Source organism: Malaya genurostris, chromosome 1, assembly GCF_030247185.1.
Source record: "Malaya genurostris strain Urasoe2022 chromosome 1, Malgen_1.1, whole genome shotgun sequence".
Classification (NCBI taxonomy): Eukaryota; Metazoa; Arthropoda; class Insecta; order Diptera; family Culicidae; genus Malaya; species Malaya genurostris.
Window position 1 is genome coordinate 90,757,934 of NC_080570.1, and position 24,211 is coordinate 90,782,144.

General features: G+C 39.7%; 1 protein-coding gene across 2 annotated transcripts in view; it reads left to right on the forward strand.

Moving 5' to 3' along the window:
• Positions 1-24,211, forward strand: part of LOC131440695 (inactive dipeptidyl peptidase 10) — a 176,944-nt gene that overhangs the window by 16,366 nt on the left and 136,367 nt on the right. For both annotated transcript variants that reach the window (XM_058612207.1, XM_058612208.1), the window contains 2 exons: positions 15,703-15,801; positions 15,862-15,965. In XM_058612207.1, the coding sequence (XP_058468190.1) occupies positions 15,703-15,801; positions 15,862-15,965 (203 nt within the window). The remainder of the gene's footprint in view (positions 1-15,702; positions 15,802-15,861; positions 15,966-24,211) is intronic.

A 24,211-nucleotide genomic window follows, 5' to 3' on the forward strand; every position in this document is an offset into this window, starting at 1 on the left:
GACACCAGCACCAGCACGACCATTCAACAGAGAACCGTCCGTATAACAAACTATATGTACATCAAGTTGTCGTTCCAGACAACCAGACAACCATTCCTCACGAAGAGGATAGCTCACATTGAATGTTCTGAAAAGAAAACTGCATGTGAGAGTTAGGTCACTAGGAGCGAGTAAATACTCATCTCACGTAACCATTTGAGACCACAAGCGAGTGTGGCTAGTAGCATAATCAAAAGGGTTACTGTTCCAAAGCACTGTAACCTTGAGACGGTATGCACAAAATCATGCATCTCGTTTTGGGAACACATGTAGTGGTTTAATGCACAGTAGCGCCTCTAGAGCAGCAGTAGGAGTTGTCGTGAATGCTCCTGTCATCGCCATTAGGACCATCCTTTGGAGATGATTTAGCTTTGACTGAACTGTCGCGACTTCTCCTTTCTGCCACCATACAAAACATCCATACGCTAAAATTGGTCTAACAATAGTTGTGTAGATCCAATGAATGTATCTGGGTTTGAGTCCCCATGATTTTCCAAAAGCTCGTCTGAATTGGCCGATAGCCATGCAAGCTCTTTTAATCCTGAAGTCAATGTGAGCAGACCAATTCAGTTTTGAATCAAGAATAACTCCGACGTATTCAACTTGATCGACCGCAGTAACCTCTGAACCGAAGAACTGTAACAGACGAGCTCCTGCGATTATCCTACGATGAGTGAAAAGCACCATTGATGTTTTGCCCGGATTAACAGATAATCCAACCTGACAACACCATTGCTCAACAGATCGCAGGGCTTGCTGCATTAAATCAAAGAGAGTGTTAATGCTCCTATCGGTCAGCAATATATGATAATCGTCGGCAAAACCATAAGTCGGAATTCCAAGGTTATTAAGTTTCGTTAACAAACCATCAGCGACTAGGTTCCATAAAAGTGGGGATAGTACACACCCTTGTGGACGCCCACAGACACTCAGCTTTTTAATCTCTGCTTGCCGAAGCGATGAACAAAGAAGTCGATTGCTCAGCATTGCGTGTTTCCAATGTGTGATACTTGATGGTATGCCATGACCACGGACTGCTTCCAGAATTGAATTGAAAGACACGTTATCAAAGGCACCTTCAATATCTAGGAAAACGCCCAAGCAAGATTGCTTCTGTGAGAAAGCTTTTTCAATGTTGTACACAACATCATGTAACAGGGTTGTAGTGAACTTTCCACGCTGGTAAGCATGTTGCATTCCATGTAGCGGATGCACGCCCAAATTAACATTCCTGATATAGTGATCGACTATATCCACTGTTTTAAGAAGAAATGAGCTAAGACTGATAGGCCTGAAACTCTTCGCTTCCTCATAAGTGTCGCGGCCGCCTTTGGGAATAAATTTGACAATTATTTGCTGCCAAACTCCTGGAATATATCCTGTAGCAAGACTAAAAGTGAGTATTTTCTTCAAAACATGTTTAAAATGTTCATACCCTTTCTGCAGCTACACTGGGAAAACTCCATCCTTTCCAGGAGACTTGTAGGGAGCAGGCAGTTGGAATCATCAGGAATCAGAACAGATTGGCTCGAATGGCACGTTCCCCTTGTTGTATGGAGATTTGTGCCTTGCCGCAAGATCTGTATTATAATCATTTTCCTGAAGGAAGAGGAAAGACTGAAAGGAAGGAGCAGGGTAGTTTAGGAGCTGGGTAATTTAGGAGAAAATGACGACACAATACATGTAAACAGAAGTTAATTCTGCACTCCTAGGGGTACTGAACATTCTGTTGGACTGCACAAAGAAAAACATATAACCAGAAGTAAATTCTGCACCCATAGGATGCTGAACAATCTGTTTTAACCTTTACAGGTGTAGACTCAATGGTCTTGATTATTCCTGCCGAATAGTTCGAACAGAAATCTTCTGAAAACCGTAGTTCAGTTTTAATTTCTGTTTGTTAAGAAGATTTAGAAAGCCATCGTCAATACTGCAGAAAAACAGTCGTTTTCCTGCAACTGCCGGAGCCGCTCTCAAAACCTTCCATTTCACCGTCTGAACAACTGGGTTTTGCAGATATATCCGCTTCAGAACATCATTCTCCGTCAATTTTTCCTCGGGATCCCATGGAATAACGAAAGAAATCCTGTTCTGATGCAGACAGTAAGGTTCTATCACGAACCTATTTTCGCCCGCCTGTTCGTTTATCATTTCGAGCCTCTGTCTGAGGCAGGTCGAGCTGTCCTCATTGTCCGGATGAAACCAGACAACCCCGAATCTGAGTCCGCACCCATTGAAGCTCGGAATGAAAGACGTAGGAGGCGTAGTAAAGAGGAAATTATTTAAAATCCTCATCAGATTGTCCTTCAGATCCGTTGTAAACAATCCATTTAACATACGAACCTGAAAACGCTCTGTTGAACTGTGTTTATTTTCCTCGGAATGAGGTTTTGTACGCCCAGATGGTTTCTTACGGAGTCTTTTGTTTTGATTCCGTTCGAAACTTTTGCCTTTTGTCTTCTTCGCATTCGGATTTCCATCCGGAATGGCTGGAGACTTCGGCATACGTTTTCCTGAAGGATTTCCAGAAATAGCATCGCCAGGTGCCGTGATCCGATCACTCCGAGAGTCAGAATCGCAGTTTTCGGGTTTCCGACTTGCAGGCGATGTAGCGCCGGAATTTCCAAAGGCCAGGACTGATTTCGTTTCCAACTTGAATTAAAAAGAAATCTTCAGATGGTACGGAATGGTAATTTTTCAGAAAAAATAGCTTGGATTACCAACTACTCGCTATGGCGGTTCAAAGTAAAAGAGAGATATACAGCGATTTGGGATAAGTCGCTGATATAATCTTTAATAGTATTAAATTTCACTACTAATGTTCTTTACGGTTGTAGTGAAAAACTATCCTAATGTAGAATCAGTGTATTGGTACACTATGTAACAGACGAATCCATTTGGAAGCAACTAGTTTTGCTAGTAAAATCGTGTAATGAGAGAAATTGGGAAGATTTCTCATCAATAGGCTAAGGCTTTATTCCAAACCTGTATGCTAGCAGTTAACGCTAGATGATACTAGTATTGATAGTATTGTGTGAGGAAGAATGGTACTACACAAGAACTACCAGCAGACAAATGATACCGAACTTGCGCACATATGTCCCAAAACTTTTGCTCTGTGATGTACCATCAACGCAGAAGTTATAATTGTATATAAAAACAGCAAATCCTGGTGACGAGATAAGCCACACAGATGCTGTATGCATATCAACTGATACTGTAATCACACCACAATAGTCGAACGGACTTATCCAGTGTGTAATGAAGGAAATAAGAAAAACAAAAAAAAATTGCCATGTGTTAACATGCAATACACGGATAAGGTCGCTTACCATCGTGTTGGAGATTTATATCAAACCTGTATACTGGCAGTGTGCGATAGATGCTGCCGGTGAGTGACCGATAATACATTTCGCACACAGACACTAGCTGGTAGTGCAAAGTGCACTTGCAGTGAATATTTTTAATCACACTATCAACTAAAACATAGAGAAGGCGGCCATTAGATGGCCGTTTTTCGGTATTCTTATCACCAAAAATACTGCTAATAGAAGCCACTTTGATGAAAGAATTGCACTAATATAGGGCAAAAACCACCCTTGAACACAGGAAGAACATTGCTATGATATCACAACGCACTGTTTTCACCTGATAAACCGAGTTTCCGGAGGGTGTTAGCGGTTTCACGTCCACTACCCAAACACAAACACTAACACTCCAGTTCCTATTTTTGTGGCCTTTTACGACATGGAACAGGAAATTCTTGGTAAAAAATAATTCCGCCGGATGCCACACGGCTTACCTGTTTGGTGGACTGATACCACCAGTACAGGTGGACCGTAGCGTTGTTCTCAGCCAGTTGGGAAACCGCTACCGACACTACACGGCTATCTAGGCTGCTCAGAGAGGGAAGTTGACATTGATGGTCAACTTCCAAGGAAGGCCGAGTTTATAGAACTTTCTAGCTATTGGAAGGAATGCCGTTATGAAGGTCTTTAGAGGTTCAGAAATATTGAATGCTGCGAAAATCCATTCTACAATTTCTGAAAACTTCAGTAATCATGTTGGTGAATGTGAAACGGAGCCCACTGAATTATTGTCTTTTTTGTGCTAGTTCCTGGATTAGTTTGTGAATTTAACAAATCAGGAGGCACAGTTTTTGCTTTCAAATATGGCTTTTTAGATTTAACATGGAGATCTTTTTTTTGAAGGTATGTTTTAGGTGTCTTTTTGGGTCATTTAGGGGGGGGGGGGACTTCTTACTCTTAAAGAACCTTGAGGAGTGACTTCACTATTTTCATCAGAGTCAGATTCCTCTGGCTCTAGATTTGAAAAACCGCTTTCTGTTTCGAGTGGGGGGATATCAATAATTGTTTACGCAATAAACACATTTTTCAATATCTTTATAGCAAAGATTATCCTTATGGGGCCCTTGACATTTGATACATTTGGACTTATTACTACAATAAGTAGCTGTATGCCCGAATTTTTAACAGTTCGTGCAATTCATAACATGCGGTACGTGAAGCCGAACAGGAAGACGAATTTTATCGATATAGATATGGCTAGGTCACGCAGATCCGGCAAATGTCACTCGAAACGAATCTGAGGGACGATAAGATTTATTTCCAACGACAATAGATGCTGAGTACAATTGCTTGCCCTCGAGTCTCTTAACTCCCTCAAGCATGAAGTTTTTGAGACGACCAACTCCATTTTTAAGTAAAACACCGTCAATTTCCACCTCCTTCGATGGTATCGCTATTCAACAGCAAATAATTTACAGGTTACAATTTCGTTCGCCTATTTCAAATCGTTAACAACAACTCGAATTTTATCTCTATTAACTTTAGAGATTTCTACAACTTCAGAGAAATGTGATGTCAAATCCATAGTTATACGCATCAAATTTAATGTCTTTTCTTTGCGTCTGAAATAGACTATCCTTGGCCCTGTGGTACCCTCTGTATAATGTTTAGCCCTTGGAGTATTTAAGATCTTACTAGTATCCCGAATCGGATTCGGATGATCTTCCATTCACCCAACGATTTCCAATTGGCAGTGTTTTGGTATCGTTCTCTGCTATCTCAGTTGCTCTGCCGTCGTTGTGGTCACCACGGAACTTGGTGTGCTGCCTGTACCTGACCCCAGGTACAATCCTATTGCTCTTGGTGGCGATCAAATGTGATGTGCGTCGGAACGGAATCTGGACAAACTTTCCTCGCAAAATCAAATATCCATCTGTTCGAGTATTCCTCACTCTCATTTCCTACGATACGATTCCTCATTCGTCTGGCCGTATTCCAAAGAGTGCTCATTGAGGTTTCTCTTGATAAACCTTCGACAAAATGTCTCCAATAGCTACATTAAGTATGCTCTTGTACTTGGTTTCTAAAGTCAAGATTTTTTCAAAATTCTGAGGAGTTCCTCCTCCTCGTTTATAAAACGTCTCGAAAGCATTATGTTTTGCGTATTTGGCATCTGAGCACTTTTTGTCCACCAAGGGTTTGGAGGCCTTCTGTTAGAAGATGGACCAAGAAATCGTTTGGTTTGGCCTTCTGCGGTCTCCAGAATCGAACAAACGATGAAGTCATATTCTTTAAGTGGGGAGAGGCTCTTTCGTTGAGTTCAAGGTACTTGAGATACTATTTTGGTATTTAATCCAGTCAACATTTTTTGTCAAATCATATGGAACATTAACTGAATTAGCAATGCCTCTGTTACTGCTAATTGAGATGATGATTGGTAAATGATCGCTACCGTGTAAATCAGGAAATATTTTCCAGTTGCAATCTAGTCGAATTGAAGTCGAGCAAAGAGATAAATCTAATGCGCTTGGACGTGCAGGAGGTCTTGGGATCCGTGTCATACTACCCATATTGATTACCGTCATGCTAAAATTGTCGCAAATATTATATATTAACGAAGATCTGCTATCATTGCATACGGAACGTCACATCATTCCGTGCGAATTAAAATCTCCCAGAATCAAACGTGGAGCAGGGAGGGCTTCGACCATTTCATTACGCTGTCGCTGTCAAACTTGTGCTTTTGGAGGAATATATACCGAAGCAATGCAAATGTCTTTTCCTTTAATATTTATTTGACAAGCAACAACTTCTGTACTAGAAGTAGAAAGAAAGTTTAATCTATAATAGAAATAACATTTCTTAATTCCTAAAAACACTCCAATATATGGAGAGTCTCTATTGAGACGTATAATGTTAAAGGCATTAAAAGTTAAGGCTATGTTTGATGTAAGCCATGTTTCGCATAAAGCAAATACATCACATTTTTGACTATGCAACAAAACTTTAAATGAATCAAGTTTTGGCATGATGCTTCGACAATTTCACTACACAACAGTGATTGAATCATTGGCGGCGGATGATAAATTATTCATCAAATGATACAAAACCTGAGAGAACTGGCCATTGAGCTGATAACAGTTTCTAGAACTTCAGGAATCAGATCAAATTGGTTCAAATGGCACGTTCCCCTTGATATTTGGAGATTTGCCATCAATTTGTTTTTAGCATCATTTTCCCGATATATAAAAGGGAAGGATTGAAAGGAAATGGTAAGGGTTGGACTAGGAGGATGGAAAAAATTGATGACACAAAAACACAAAAAAGCAGAAGTAAATTGTGCACCCCTAAGGGATGCTGAACAATCTGCTGGGGATCACATTTAGTGGAAGCAGAAGTAAATTCTGAACCTCTACGAGGTCCTGAACAGTCTGCTTCGTCTGCCTATTTACTTTGTTTGTTTGTTACTATGTGCGTTCTTTCTGGTGAACGATGCACAGTTTATAAAACCTCCAACCCTCGAGAGGATTTAGAGATTTTACAAAAGCGACATCATTCTGCACTCCCGGAAGAATGCAGAACGATTCGCATTATGTACGAGCAGAAGTAAATTCGATACCCCATAAAGAATGCCAAACAATCTGCTAAACCCTATTTAAGGTGAATAGAGAAAAGATTCATTCACTCCAGGAAGAACGATGAACCCTTCTGACAATAGCTCCTTACCACATTGGGTGAGAAACGAGAGAATATCATCTGAATGTAGCTCCGCATAAGCAGACGCAACCATGTATGGAGAACGAGAAACCTGGATACGTAGTTGCGTCAATGCGGCACAGTTACATATCAGATGATATGAAGTACCATAATCGCATGTACACAAATCACACGAATAATAATCAGCACGTTGAATAGTAGCCATGTGATAATTGAGTTTGCAATGTCCGGTCAGAGCTCTGACCAGAATACTGCAATGATGCTTGGAAAATGCAGTAGACACTTTGACAATTTCAGATTTAAATCTAGTAGAAATGCTTTTGTCTGAGCGCAAGTTTGCAAGCCGCGCCATTAGCTGGCATGTTTGGATGCAACCCAAGAACGAATCTTGTGCTTTATCCAATTAGTTGATAGTGGTAAAGCTAGTTCAGGACCAACGAAATCGTTCATTGCACCAGCTCTAGCCAACTCATCAGCCCATTCATTTCCAGTAATACCAGAATGGCCGAATACCCATAAGAAGTAAACAGAATCGCGTAGATTTCAGCTTGGAACACAGTACAATATTTACCAAGTGAATGAGACTGCTCTAGCCTCATTTAACGACAGTAGACACCAGCACCAGCACGACCATTCAACAGAGAACCGTCCGTATAACAAACTATATGTACATCAAGTTGTCGTTCCAGACAACCAGACAACCATTCCTCACGAAGAGGATAGCTCACATTGAATGTTCTGAAAAGAAAACTGCATGTGAGAGTTAGGTCACTAGGAGCGAGTAAATACTCATCTCACGTAACCATTTGAGACCACAAGCGAGTGTGGCTAGTAGCATAATCAAAAGGGTTACTGTTCCAAAGCACTGTAACCTTGAGACGGTATGCACAAAATCATGCATCTCGTTTTGGGAACACATGTAGTGGTTTAATGCACAGTAGCGCCTCTAGAGCAGCAGTAGGAGTTGTCGTGAATGCTCCTGTCATCGCCATTAGGACCATCCTTTGGAGATGATTTAGCTTTGACTGAACTGTCGCGACTTCTCCTTTCTGCCACCATACAAGACATCCATATGCTAAAATTGGTCTAACAATAGTTGTGTAGATCCAATGAATGTATCTGGGTTTGAGTCCCCATGATTTTCCAAAAGCTCGTCTGAATTGGCCGATAGCCATGCAAGCTCTTTTAATCCTGAAGTCAATGTGAGCAGACCAATTCAGTTTTGAATCAAGAATAACTCCGACGTATTCAACTTGATCGACCGCAGTAACCTCTGAACCGAAGAACTGTAACAGACGAGCTCCTGCGATTATCCTACGATGAGTGAAAAGCACCATTGATGTTTTGCCCGGATTAACAGATAATCCAACCTGACAACACCATTGCTCAACAGATCGCAGGGCTTGCTGCATTAAATCAAAGAGAGTGTTAATGCTCCTATCGGTCAGCAATATATGATAATCGTCGGCAAAACCATAAGTCGGAATTCCAAGGTTATTAAGTTTCGTTAACAAACCATCAGCGACTAGGTTCCATAAAAGTGGGGATAGTACACACCCTTGTGGACGCCCACAGACACTCAGCTTTTTAATCTCTGCTTGCCGAAGCGATGAACAAAGAAGTCGATTGCTCAGCATTGCGTGTTTCCAATGTGTGATACTTGATGGTATGCCATGACCACGGACTGCTTCCAGAATTGAATTGAAAGACACGTTATCAAAGGCACCTTCAATATCTAGGAAAACGCCCAAGCAAGATTGCTTCTGTGAGAAAGCTTTTTCAATGTTGTACACAACATCATGTAACAGGGTTGTAGTGAACTTTCCACGCTGGTAAGCATGTTGCATTCCATGTAGCGGATGCACGCCCAAATTAACATTCCTGATATAGTGATCGACTATATCCACTGTTTTAAGAAGAAATGAGCTAAGACTGATAGGCCTGAAACTCTTCGCTTCCTCATAAGTGTCGCGGCCGCCTTTGGGAATAAATTTGACAATTATTTGCTGCCAAACTCCTGGAATATATCCTGTAGCAAGACTAAAAGTGAGTATTTTCTTCAAAACATGTTTAAAATGTTCATACCCTTTCTGCAGCTACACTGGGAAAACTCCATCCTTTCCAGGAGACTTGTAGGGAGCAGGCAGTTGGAATCATCAGGAATCAGAACAGATTGGCTCGAATGGCACGTTCCCCTTGTTGTATGGAGATTTGTGCCTTGCCGCAAGATCTGTATTATAATCATTTTCCTGAAGGAAGAGGAAAGACTGAAAGGAAGGAGCAGGGTAGTTTAGGAGCTGGGTAATTTAGGAGAAAATGACGACACAATACATGTAAACAGAAGATAATTCTGCACTCCTAGGGGTACTGAACATTCTGTTGGACTGCACAAAGAAAAACATATAACCAGAAGTAAATTCTGCACCCATAGGATGCTGAACAATCTGTTTTAACCTTTACAGGTGTAGACTCAATGGTCTTGATTATTCCTGCCGAATAGTTCGAACAGAAATCTTCTGAAAACCGTAGTTCAGTTTTAATTTCTGTTTGTTAAGAAGATTTAGAAAGCCATCGTCAATACTGCAGAAAAACAGTCGTTTTCCTGCAACTGCCGGAGCCGCTCTCAAAACCTTCCATTTCACCGTCTGAACAACTGGGTTTTGCAGATATATCCGCTTCAGAACATCATTCTCCGTCAATTTTTCCTCGGGATCCCATGGAATAACGAAAGAAATCCTGTTCTGATGCAGACAGTAAGGTTCTATCACGAACCTATTTTCGCCCGCCTGTTCGTTTATCATTTCGAGCCTCTGTCTGAGGCAGGTCGAGCTGTCCTCATTGTCCGGATGAAACCAGACAACCCCGAATCTGAGTCCGCACCCATTGAAGCTCGGAATGAAAGACGTAGGAGGCGTAGTAAAGAGGAAATTATTTAAAATCCTCATCAGATTGTCCTTCAGATCCGTTGTAAACAATCCATTTAACATACGAACCTGAAAACGCTCTGTTGAACTGTGTTTATTTTCCTCGGAATGAGGTTTTGTACGCCCAGATGGTTTCTTACGGAGTCTTTTGTTTTGATTCCGTTCGAAACTTTTGCCTTTTGTCTTCTTCGCATTCGGATTTCCATCCGGAATGGCTGGAGACTTCGGCATACGTTTTCCTGAAGGATTTCCAGAAATAGCATCGCCAGGTGCCGTGATCCGATCACTCCGAGAGTCAGAATCGCAGTTTTCGGGTTTCCGACTTGCAGGCGATGTAGCGCCGGAATTTCCAAAGGCCAGGACTGATTTCGTTTCCAACTTGAATTAAAAAGAAATCTTCAGATGGTACGGAATGGTAATTTTTCAGAAAAAATAGCTTGGATTACCAACTACTCGCTATGGCGGTTCAAAGTAAAAGAGAGATATACAGCGATTTGGGATAAGTCGCTGATATAATCTTTAATAGTATTAAATTTCACTACTAATGTTCTTTACGGTTGTAGTGAAAAACTATCCTAATGTAGAATCAGTGTATTGGTACACTATGTAACAGACGAATCCATTTGGAAGCAACTAGTTTTGCTAGTAAAATCGTGTAATGAGAGAAATTGGGAAGATTTCTCATCAATAGGCTAAGGCTTTATTCCAAACCTGTATGCTAGCAGTTAACGCTAGATGATACTAGTATTGATAGTATTGTGTGAGGAAGAATGGTACTACACAAGAACTACCAGCAGACAAATGATACCGAACTTGCGCACATATGTCCCAAAACTTTTGCTCTGTGATGTACCATCAACGCAGAAGTTATAATTGTATATAAAAACAGCAAATCCTGGTGACGAGATAAGCCACACAGATGCTGTATGCATATCAACTGATACTGTAATCACACCACAATAGTCGAACGGACTTATCCAGTGTGTAATGAAGGAAATAAGAAAAACAAAAAAAAATTGCCATGTGTTAACATGCAATACACGGATAAGGTCGCTTACCATCGTGTTGGAGATTTATATCAAACCTGTATACTGGCAGTGTGCGATAGATGCTGCCGGTGAGTGACCGATAATACATTTCGCACACAGACACTAGCTGGTAGTGCAAAGTGCACTTGCAGTGAATATTTTTAATCACACTATCAACTAAAACATAGAGAAGGCGGCCATTAGATGGCCGTTTTTCGGTATTCTTATCACCAAAAATACTGCTAATAGAAGCCACTTTGATGAAAGAATTGCACTAATATAGGGCAAAAACCACCCTTGAACACAGGAAGAACATTGCTATGATATCACAACGCACTGTTTTCACCTGATAAACCGAGTTTCCGGAGGGTGTTAGCGGTTTCACGTCCACTACCCAAACACAAACACTAACACTCCAGTTCCTATTTTTGTGGCCTTTTACGACATGGAACAGGAAATTCTTGGTAAAAAATAATTCCGCCGGATGCCACACGGCTTACCTGTTTGGTGGACTGATACCACCAGTACAGGTGGACCGTAGCGTTGTTCTCAGCCAGTTGGGAAACCGCTACCGACACTACACGGCTATCTAGGCTGCTCAGAGAGGGAAGTTGACATTGATGGTCAACTTCCAAGGAAGGCCGAGTTTATAGAACTTTCTAGCTATTGGAAGGAATGCCGTTATGAAGGTCTTTAGAGGTTCAGAAATATTGAATGCTGCGAAAATCCATTCTACAATTTCTGAAAACTTCAGTAATCATGTTGGTGAATGTGAAACGGAGCCCACTGAATTATTGTCTTTTTTGTGCTAGTTCCTGGATTAGTTTGTGAATTTAACAAATCAGGAGGCACAGTTTTTGCTTTCAAATATGGCTTTTTAGATTTAACATGGAGATCTTTTTTTTGAAGGTATGTTTTAGGTGTCTTTTTGGGTCATTTAGGGGGGGGGGGGGACTTCTTACTCTTAAAGAACCTTGAGGAGTGACTTCACTATTTTCATCAGAGTCAGATTCCTCTGGCTCTAGATTTGAAAAACCGCTTTCTGTTTCGAGTGGGGGGATATCAATAATTGTTTACGCAATAAACACATTTTTCAATATCTTTATAGCAAAGATTATCCTTATGGGGCCCTTGACATTTGATACATTTGGACTTATTACTACAATAAGTAGCTGTATGCCCGAATTTTTAACAGTTCGTGCAATTCATAACATGCGGTACGTGAAGCCGAACAGGAAGACGAATTTTATCGATATAGATATGGCTAGGTCACGCAGATCCGGCAAATGTCACTCGAAACGAATCTGAGGGACGATAAGATTTATTTCCAACGACAATAGATGCTGAGTACAATTGCTTGCCCTCGAGTCTCTTAACTCCCTCAAGCATGAAGTTTTTGAGACGACCAACTCCATTTTTAAGTAAAACACCGTCAATTTCCACCTCCTTCGATGGTATCGCTATTCAACAGCAAATAATTTACAGGTTACAATTTCGTTCGCCTATTTCAAATCGTTAACAACAACTCGAATTTTATCTCTATTAACTTTAGAGATTTCTACAACTTCAGAGAAATGTGATGTCAAATCCATAGTTATACGCATCAAATTTAATGTCTTTTCTTTGCGTCTGAAATAGACTATCCTTGGCCCTGTGGTACCCTCTGTATAATGTTTAGCCCTTGGAGTATTTAAGATCTTACTAGTATCCCGAATCGGATTCGGATGATCTTCCATTCACCCAACGATTTCCAATTGGCAGTGTTTTGGTATCGTTCTCTGCTATCTCAGTTGCTCTGCCGTCGTTGTGGTCACCACGGAACTTGGTGTGCTGCCTGTACCTGACCCCAGGTACAATCCTATTGCTCTTGGTGGCGATCAAATGTGATGCTTGCAGTGTAGCACCTCGCGATATATGTTGTCTCTTTTGATCCTACGCAGCGTACAAATTCTGATACCCGGTAGATCAGCATTGGGTTGCTTTAGCACCTCTGTGCCTTTGCTCCCCTTCGTCTTCGCAAATCTGTGACTCGTCACTTCTATGCGCTCGCACCTCTGTGTCTCTACACCTCTGTGCGTATGAGCGGGATTGCCTTCGTTGCTAGCTTTCCAGTCGGGAAACGCTCCGAATCCTGCCTTTGGGATTAGCAGTTTTGCCTATATGCAGCTTAAAGCAGCAGTCGATAACTCGCAAGCCAGTATAATCGGAACACAACCTCTTCGCTTGAATGGTTTTTACTGAATGATGTATGTTGCGTTGACATCCCGGGCAAGCGCACGCAGCGGTGTAGACACTTTTTCGGGCTTTCTTTCGATGCTCTGATTGTTATCTAATAGTGCTAAGATATTGTAGATGCCGGAACGGTGTTAGTTTTTCAGGCGGCGGGGTGTCATTTTTTGAACGCGCACACTTCTGAACGGAGTTGCTTCACTGTAAAATTTCTGCTGACTCATGGGTTACAATGATTGATGCTGCATGGATAGTTTTGGCAATGCGGGTGAAGGTAAACCCATGAAAAATCAACTATATTTTCAATGTATCTAAATGCAAACGTTAGGTGAAACAGGTTTTACTTATATCGACCATCTTACGCGGAAACAGCTAAATTAATCGATAGCAGTTCTACGAACTCTCTTTTAGTATCGAGAGTCCTACACTTTTCGAAAATGCTTAAAACTTCCTATTGAATTGCTAATTCTATCAAGCCAACAATATAATTTGAACCCAATTCTAAATACAAGATCGATCTCTGAGTTGCACATAAATAATTCATAAATGAACGCAAATTCAATCCCAAATCTGAACCCAAGTGCAAACTCAAATGATAACCCAATCAAGGGGGTGTAAACTCAGATACAAATGGTAAAATTCATACGTGAGCACTCGGGTGTAAAATTTATGTTGAATGATGTGTCATCAGTGGTTTATAATGCATAGAAAGTGGAACTGAGATGAATAGAGATACGTTCACTATAACTGGCTAATAGAGTATTTAATTAATGGATGCATATTTTGATATTATCTTGATCAAAAAGTTCCTGGAATTTTTTCGAAAAATAAAAAAAAATACAAGATCATTCATCAAAATCCATGTTGCCCAACCCCCCCCCCCCCCCTTGATCCAATCATCGATTTTTTATATTCAGTTTTCGGTATGGCCATCAGAGTAATCTGCGATTTTTCCATAATCCCATCTCGGGTTCTGGAACGCGATCCAAGTAGCGGCTTCTCGAGTGGTATTCGTTTCGGTTTTAGCCAAATGCTCAAGGATAACAATGGTATTATGTGACGGTGCGTTATCGTGGTGCAAGATCCACGAGTTTGCCCACAAATCTGGTCTTTTTCGGCGAATTCCTTCACGCAAAATGCTCATAACGCACAAATAATACTCCTTATGGACGGTCTGGCCTTGTGGTAGGAGATGAGATTATGGAAACATCGCAGATGGCTCTGATGGCCATACAGAAAACAGAATATAAAAATGTTTCGAGGATTGGATCAAGCGCTGGCATAAGTATGTTGCAGTCGATGGCGTGTAATTTAAAGGGGAAAATATTGATTTTGATTTTTAATTTTCTGAAAAAAATGCGGGACCTTTTTCATCAATGTAGTATTGTACACAATTTGGTGAACATAGTCTTTGAAATGTGAAAAACTATGAGCTAAAACAAGATAAAACGTCAATGAACTGCTAACAAGATGTCGTATTTGTTTCAATTCCTTCAAAGGCACTTGTAAATCACTCCTAGGAAATTTTAGTAGCCGGGCAGTAGAAGCCCTGGTTTAACTTGAACACAAATCTAGATCTAGATACAATTGTGTGCATTTTTTAATTTTAATTTGTAACTATTCTGTACCACATGACAAGGTATCTTCTGCATTACTAGCGGAACTTTTCAAGCATCTTTAAATATGATTCATAATATTACAGCGTCCTCTAAAGTGTAGGAACATTTAGAAACTTCTCCTACTTCCCAACAAAAACATCCTTCATCTTGTTTATTCTGAGCTATGGCCATTCCATTCGTCTGTTTGTTTGCTCTTATGTAACAGAACTATCTAATTCTAATAGTAAAATGAAATATCTTGTCATCCAATACTACGCCAAAATCTTCAAAATAGATCATTTATGCGAATAGGCCTTCTTCTAGCAATTCTTAGCTAACAATGACTAAGGGGTACGAAAGATATGGAACGTAAAGACGTGAATCATTCAAAACTAGGGAGATAGGATAATCCTGGCCTTAGTCCGACAAATTACCGATAGAGCGAAGAAAAACAGCTTAGAACAATTGGAAGGAAGATTTTGTTTGCCCAAGTTTTTTTTAATTTAAATCTTATATCGCTTTTCTTAGATATTTTCCGAAAATAATCACCCAAAAAGTTAATAGGCGAAATCATTCATAGAATTAAAACATCCTAATTTTTATCCGTTATAATTTCTTAAATTAATACATGTATTTATTACAAATTTTTATTATAATTACATAAATAAAGTGTTAAACTTATTACATATTATGTTTTGGATTGATAAACTGATATCGGTAATCTTTCTTTTCATGGAATCAAAACAAAAAACTGTCTGTCTCAACACTACAAAAGTGTTGAAAAGAAAATGTACGCTCTGAAAAGCAATAGTGATGTAATTTCCTTATTTAATCATATTTACTAATTCTGGTTTTTCAGAGATCGAATCGTCACGACTACATGGAAAGCGGATACTTTTACATGATGTCCAGACTGGTCAATATCAATGGAGAGAAAATAATGGAACCTGGTTGAACAGTAATGATACAGATATTTAAAATTGCGCAAATGATTAAAAGTTTTTCTGGTTAATTTTAGAACACGAATTCGTTTTCATTAATCCCGATGGAGGTTTATCTTCGCTATACGTACATGGTATACACAATATCGATTTGAAAGTTGTGATGAATAATTCCACATTTGTAAGTAAAAACATTGCAACTTGCCTTTGGCATACTTTAATTTTTAGTTTAGTATAACTCACTATTTTCATGTTCAGTTTTGCAATTCAAGTGTCTTATTATCTCTTACAGCATTAGTATTACAGCATTGTATTTTTTATCTGAGGAATGCTATCATTACCTTGCGGAAAATTCGTTCCGTTTGCGATGTTATATTTCTTGCACATCGTAATCGAAACTGCACCTTAGCCTTGCAAATACATTCCACTCCGTGCGAAGCACACATGTTCACCACATGAGCACAGAGCTCAAGAACAGATTGCATTGTTTATTGCTTTTATGGTTTTATAAATAAAAATACTTCAAACGAAGTAACAAACTAAACAAATAAATTGGAATTTGATGGGTTCAACCTTGGTGGCTGTGGAACTGAGCTCTGGACCTGAATTAACCGGAATGATAGATTTGCAGAAAAACTTCGTATAGTTCCTATATTAATAGTTCTAAAAAAACCCTTCTTAATCCCCCTAGTGGTTTGATAATGCCTTTCTCTTCTTTCATAACAGTCTCATGAAAATATATTTCATACTTTCATTAAATAATTTCGGACACTAATTTTGACACCAATTGATTGAGATTGATTAGAGTAGTTCACAAAAGCATTCTTCAGTGTTAATGTTTATGCTTGACATTTGTGTTTCCTATTCGTATGAGAAGAGTGATGCTAATCTAGAAAAACCCTTCTAAGTCCACTTAGTGGAATTTTAATATATCTTGAAAAATCACCATGAAATTTTCGAAATCGAAAAAAAAAATTTTGATTCTAAAAGTCTTAGGATTGCATGAAATGTCGAGATTTAGTGTCATCTCGAAAAAAATTCAATTTTTTTTCAAAAATCAAAAAGTCCCAGAAAGTCGATTTAAAAAAAACTTTTTTTGAGATTACACTAAATCTCGACGTTTAATGAAATTTTAAGATTTTTGGCATCAAAAATCCCCCCTATGGTGCTTTTAAAAGATCGAAAATTTTCAAACTTTAACCGCTGGGCAGCACCCCTTACCAGCACATCCATTTGGTCTTCGAACTTGATCAATGGTCCGATAGTAGCTTTCAAACGAGCCTAAGTTTGTTAAAATCGGTTCAGCCATCTCCGAGAATCTTGCGCGGAAAAAAATCAACGCGTTTTGTCGGTTACGTCAAACGTCGTTTGTCGGTTATGTCAAACGTCGGTTACGCGTTTTGTCGGTTAATACCATAATATCTTCGGAACTCAAAGTTGCAATCATTCGATCTTCGAACTTGATTAATAATAGTAGCTTTCAAACGAGTCTAAGCTTGTTGAAATCGGTTCAGCCATCACTGAGAAAATTGCGCGGTTAAAAAAAAGCGTTTTGTCAGTTACGTCACTTATACTATCATATCTCCGGAACCAAAAGACACAGCCATTTGATTTTCGAACTTGATCAATGGCCTAATAATAGCTTTCAAGCGGGCTTAGTCTTTTTAAAATCGGTTCAGCCATCTCCGAGAAACTTGCGCGGTAAAAAAACAACACGTTTTGTCGGTTACGTTATTTATATCATCATATCTCCGAAACCAAAAGTCACAGCCATTTGATCTTCGAACTTGATCAATGGCCCGACAGTAGCTTTCAAACGAGCCCAAGTTTGTTATAATCGGTCCAGCCAGCTCTGAGAAAATTGAGCGGTTAAAATATTTTCGAAAAGTGCACACACATACACACACAGAGACATTTTCTGATCTCGTCGAACTGAGTCGAATGATATATAACACTATGGGTCTCCGAGGCTCCGTTCGAGAGTCGGTTTTTGCAGTAATTCTAATACCTTTCTAGAGAGGAAGGCAAAAACGATTTATAGAATTCATAAACTGGACCTTATCTCAAGAACTAAACAGAATTGAAACTAAGCGCAAATTTAGTTTTAGAACTGTATTCTGAATTTGAATTCCGAAACTGAGCCAAGCTCCGAAATCGAGTTCCAGACTGCAGTTCCAGCATGCAGACTCTGAATTCTGAACTAAATTCTTAAACAGAATTTTGAAACTAAATTTTAGAACCTGAAATTATGTTCAGAATTCAGGTGGACCAGAATACAATTGGAATTCAGTCTTAGAATTCATTTACAGAAATCATAGCTGGCGATTGCTGCTCCCGACAACCGAAGTCCAAATGAGAGCAGGGCCTGAGCATTTGGCGCTTTATACCAGATTGTTATTGATGTTTGTTGAAGAACCTCACCACGACATCTAGTTTCGTCTAACGCACTAAAAGAAACGAAGGATTTTGTCGTGAATACGACTTACTTTACTATGGGGTGCCTTTTCAAAATTAGCCATATGGAAGAATGGGCAGATCTTAATCGTGAATATCTCGACTTGTATTAACGGCAGCAACATAATTTTTGCCTTTCTCATATAGAAAGGTTATGCAATCACTTGAAAAACCGACTAGTGAAAATTGGCCCGGAGGGCCAAGTGTCATATACCATTCGACTCAGTTCATCGAGCTGAGCAATGTCTCTCTCTCTCTCTCTCTCTCTCTCTCTCTCTCTCTCTCTCTCTCTCTCTCTCTCTCTCTCTCTCTCTCTCTCTCTCTCTCTCTCTCTCTCTCTCTCTCTCTCTCTCTCTCTCTCTCTCTCTCTCTCTCTCTCTCTCTCTCTCTCTCTCTCTCTCTCTCTCTCTCTCTCTCTCTCTCTCTCTCTCTCTCTCTCTCTGTGTGTGTGTGTGTGTGTGTGTGTGTGTGTGTGTGTGTATGTGTGTGTGTATGTGTGTATGTGTGTATGTATGTGTGTGTGTGCGTAAGTGCGTAAGAGATGGCAGAACCGATTTTGACAAACTAGGATTCAAATGAAAGGTCTCATGGTCCCATACGGAATTCCTGAATTTCATCCGGATCCGACTTCCGGTTCCGGAATTATAGGGTAAAGTGTGTTCAAAATTGTACACCGTCACTTAAACCAGCGAAGCAAAAAACGTGAAAATTTTTCTAAACTGGTCTCAAAACTACACAAATCGATAGTCATTATCAGTAGGCAACTAAACAAACCGATTCCGGCTATCCTGGTTCCCGGTATCCGGTTCCGGAAGTACCGGAAATAGTGGTCATATATACCAAAATGGATCTCACTCACTTTTCTCAGCCATGGTTCGACCGATTTCCACAAACTTAGATTCAAATGGAAGGTCTCCTGGTCCCATACGGAATTCCTGAATTTTATCCGGATCCGACTTCCGGTTCCGGAATTATAGGGTAAAGTGTGTTCAAAATTGTACACCGTCACTTAAACCGGCGAAGCAAAAAACGTGAAAATTTTTCTAAACTGGTCTCAAAACTACACAAATCGATAGTCATTATCAGTAGGCAACTAAACAAACCGATTCCGGCTATCCTGGTTCCCGGTATCCGGTTCCGGAAGTACCGGAAATAGTGGTCATATATTCCAAAATGGATCTCACTCACTTTTCTCAGCGATAGTTTGACCGATTTCCACAAACTTAGATTCAAATGAAAGGTCTCCCGATCCCATACGGGATTCCTGAATTTCATCCGGATCCGACTTCCGGTTCCGGAATTATAGGGTAAAGTGTGTTCAAAATTGTATACCGTCACTTAAACCAGCGAAGCAAAAAACGTGAAAATTTTTCTAAACTGGTCTCAAAACTACACAAATCGATAGTCATTATCAGTAGGCAACTAAACAAACCGATTCCGGCTATCCTGGTTTCCGGTATCCGGTTCCGGAAGTACCGGAAATAGTGGTCATATATACCAAAATGGATTTCACTCACTTTTCTCAGTGATGGTTTGACCGATTTCCACAAACTTAGATTCAAATGAAAGGTCTTCCGGTCCTATACGGAATTCCTGAATTTCATCCGGATCCGACTTCCGGTTCCGGAATTATAGGGTAAAGTGTGTTCAAAATTGTACACCGTCACTTAAACCGGCGAAGCAAAAAACGTGAAAATTTTTCTAAACTGGTCTCGAAACTACACAAATCGATAGTCATTATCAGTAGGCAACTAAACAAACCGATTCCGGCTATCCTGGTTCCCGGTATCCGGTTCCGGAAGTACCGGAAATAGTGGTCATATATACCAAAATGGATCTCACTCACTTTTCTCAGCCATGGTTCGACCGATTTGCACAAACTTAGATTCAAATGAAAGGTCTCCCGGTCCCATACGGAATTCCTGAATTTCATCCGGATCCGACTTCCGGTTCCGGAATTATAGGGTAAAGTGTGTTTAATATTGTACACCGTCACTTAAACCGGCGAAGCAAAAAACGTGAAAATTTTTCTAAACTGGTCTCAAAACTACACAAATCGATAGTCATTATCAGTAGGCAACTAAACAAACCGATTCCGGCTATCCTGATTCCCGGTATCCGGTTCCGGAAGTACCAGAAATAGTGGTCATATATACCAAAATGGATTTCACTCACTTTTCTCAGCGATGGTTTGACCGATTTCCACAAACTTAGATTCAAATGAAAGGTCTCCCGGTCCCATACGGAATTCCTGAATTTCATCCGGATCCGACTTCCGGTTTCGGAATTATAGGGTAGAGTGTGTTCAAAATTGTACACCGTCACTTAAACCGGCGAAGCAAAAAACGTGAAAATTTTTCTAAACTGGTCTCAAAACTACACAAATCGATAGTCATTATCAGTAGGCAACTAAACAAACCGATTCCGGCTATCCTGGTTCCCAGTATCCGGTTCCGGAAGTACCGGAAATAGTGGTCATATATACCAAAATGGATCTCACTCACTTTTCTCAGCTATGGTTCGACCGATTTCCACAAACTTAGATTCAAATGAAAGGTCTCCCGGTCCCATACAGAATTCCTGAATTTCATCCGGATCCGACTTCCGGTTCCGGAATTATAGGGTAAAGTGTGTTCAAAATTGTACACCGTCACTTAAACCGGCGAAGCAAAAAACGTGAAAATTTTTCTAAACTGGTCTCAAAACTACACAAATCGATAGTCATTATCAGTAGGCAACTAAACAAACCGATTCCGGATATCCTGGTTCCCGGTATCCGGTTCCGGAAGTACCGGAAATAGTGGTCATATATACCAAAATGGATTTCACTCACTTTTCTCAGCGATGGTTTGACCGATTTCCACAAACTTAGATTCAAATGAAAGGTCTTCCGGTCCTATACGGAATTCCTGAATTTCATCCGGATCCGACTTCCGAATTCGGAGTTATAGGGTGCGTACTAGAAGAGTTTGTGTGTCATGTTAGTTGGTGGCCGTACGAACCGACTTCGATTATACCGGTTCTCGGGTTCCGGTGCCGGAAGTGCATATAATAGTGAACCCATTTCGTTCTCTTAAGGATGGCTTACGCAATCAAAGCACTGTTTTATTTTGTATGTTATGCATAAACAATCATTTGGTTTCTTTCAAAAATCGAAGAGAAAATTTTTGAATAGAATACCACAATATTATATGTACATGAGAAAGGCATCATTACACCACTAGGTGGATTAAAACAGGTTTTTCATCATTTCATCAAAAATATGATCAGGAATTCAGGATAATATTTTGAACAGTGTGAGATAACCACAAACAACTCAAAAATAAAGTTTTCTCCAACTTTGAAAACAACCCGGAAAACTCTTTACTTTTGCTTGGCTTTTTTACGCAAGGACGACGATTTTGAGGTAGTCAGGCGTATAAAAGGGGAATCGTGTTCGAAAATCGATCATTTCTTCTTGTGCGTTGAATGAGAATGATTTAATCAACCAGCAGCTAGGTGCACCTTCTGCGTGGTTAAAAAACTCAAACGCTCAGGTCGCAACTCTTATTTGGACTTCAGTCTGGTGGAGCAGTTGGCAATGAAAGCAGACCTTTTGCGTGGTATAAAGCCTCAAACTCTCAGGTCGTACTTTCATTTGGACTTCAATCGTTAGGTGGAGCAGTCGGCAATGCTTTCATTTGGACTTCGGCCGTCAGGTGGAGCAGTCGTCAATAATGACCTAAAGAACTATTAAGACTGCTTCTTTGTAAATCGAAAATTAAAATTAGCAGTGTAGTGCAAATCTAAGATAATTTGATTAGCCTTTTTGCAATTTTCACAGTTCAAAATTCGCAACAGTGTTTAATATCTTAGAAAATTATACAATTTGGCCCAATCCTTGGGATGACAGAAATTAATCCCGAGCAGCATTTTGATAGTTTCTTTTATTGAAATATTGAAATCCGAAATAAAATAATCTACATCAAAATTCTCTAAGGTGCCATTTAGAACCATAAATTTATACCCCAAGAATTATGAGAAATTTTACTTCACTTTACTCTATACGGCGCATGTTTTAACCAGTTGTAGTTTGTAGTAGAACTTTCTGCTGATTTGCTATATAAAATGCATAGCACCGACTCAGAACCCATTCATATCGAATTTGGCTGTCGAAATACAATCGTATCGCATTCACGGACAACAGGTCAGCGTGGAAATAAATGACGGAAGTCAGCGGTGTCCATCGGAATTTGAACTCAACTCGTGACTCTTCTCACGAACGCCTTCATAGAAGGTTCTTTTCAGAACCACCATTATTTTATCATAAAAAACTATACTGGTTATTTCGTAATATTTGTGTGTCTGAATGTTTAATATAACTAATCTGTACTATTAAACAATTAAAAACAATTGTATCGTGAAACAGTATCACGGAGCGAGGAAAGCATGTTCAGGCTAGTTAATTCATGATGTACCCAAACGAAACGATCGCGCGGCAATCGTATATATCCATAGTAATGAAAACATGTATATTGAGTATATGTGAAGGTTAGTTAACCCAAGGATGCCCAGTATCGGGTAATTTAGAACACTTTTACGTAAAAAGACAGAAATGAACTTTAAGCATTTAAGAGTTAGCAATGAATATCAGATATACAAGAAGTTGAATTATATACAATTTTTGGTTAGGCAGCAGTATTTTGAGTATATAAAGAAGTATTTTTGAATTTATCGGGGCTTCTTAATTAAACTGTTGAGAGTGCTGATCCTTGGGCGACCGGGTAACACCGCAATCAACCTTGGACACCAGCGTTCGTGTAAAAGCAGAAATTAAGACATAAAGCATAGTTCAGTGAAACCAAGATAAGATCATATAGTTGTAGGTCAGGCACAGAATTCATGTGCTATAGAGAAGTTATCGTATTGTAGTGTAAATTTATTCAATCGAAATAGTAATGAATGTAATCTGAAATTTCGAAATACTTTGCAAAAACCGATGTTGAGTAAAAAACATGTTCAAAAACGTCTTGAATGGGTCATGGTGTCGTGACCTTGGACTGGCCCTCTGAGTCGCCCGAAGCCAATCCAATTGAGAACGTTTGTTTTACAATGAAACTTCTGCGGGCCCATGGATAGTCTATTTTCGGCGAAAAATGAAGGCATTAAATTTATTTTATATATCTAAAGAATTGACATCACGATTTCCCGCTACCAAAGAGATAGTAAGAGTCCATAAAGACAATATCCGCGATGTAGTCGATTCCTTAAAGCAGGCTAACGAGATTGTTGTTTGTGAATTATTTACTCGCGAATATTGCGTATATATTCGAAAGACGTTGAAATAGACGGTGTTATCACCGAAGCGGGTCTTTCGGTTAAAGAGTTGCTTGAGCATGGAGTTGGACGTTTTAAAAACTCTATGCTTGAGAGAGTAAGGATACTCGAGTGCAAGCAATTGTACTCAGCATCTTTCGAAGAAGGAAACAAAACTTATCGACCTTCAGATTCGTTTCGAGTGACATTCGCTGGATCTGCCTTGCCTAACCATGTCCACATCGATAGAGTTCGCCTTCCTGTTGGGCTTTTCATACCAAATGTTATGAATTGCACGAACTGCAAAAATTTTGGCCACACAGCTACTTACTGTACACTGAAATGAAAATCTTATTTATACTCATTAGATTTGTCATATGAATCATATGCAGAATATAATTCATAGAAATTATATGGAAACTTATAATCTTTATTTAATGTGTACGTAAAATCTAACTGTACGTTATCATAATGAAAGTTATAAAAATATCCCATATAATTTATATGGAAATCCGATGAAAGTCGTGAATAGTTGTGTCCTCGATATTCATCAACTGCTCCAGACCATTTTTTTCAGGAAGTGCCGCATCTCAATGTAATTTTAAATCGCTGACACGACACGACGCTCATCCAACTTCGTTCAAGGATATGCGTTAACGGACCATGAAATATATATCC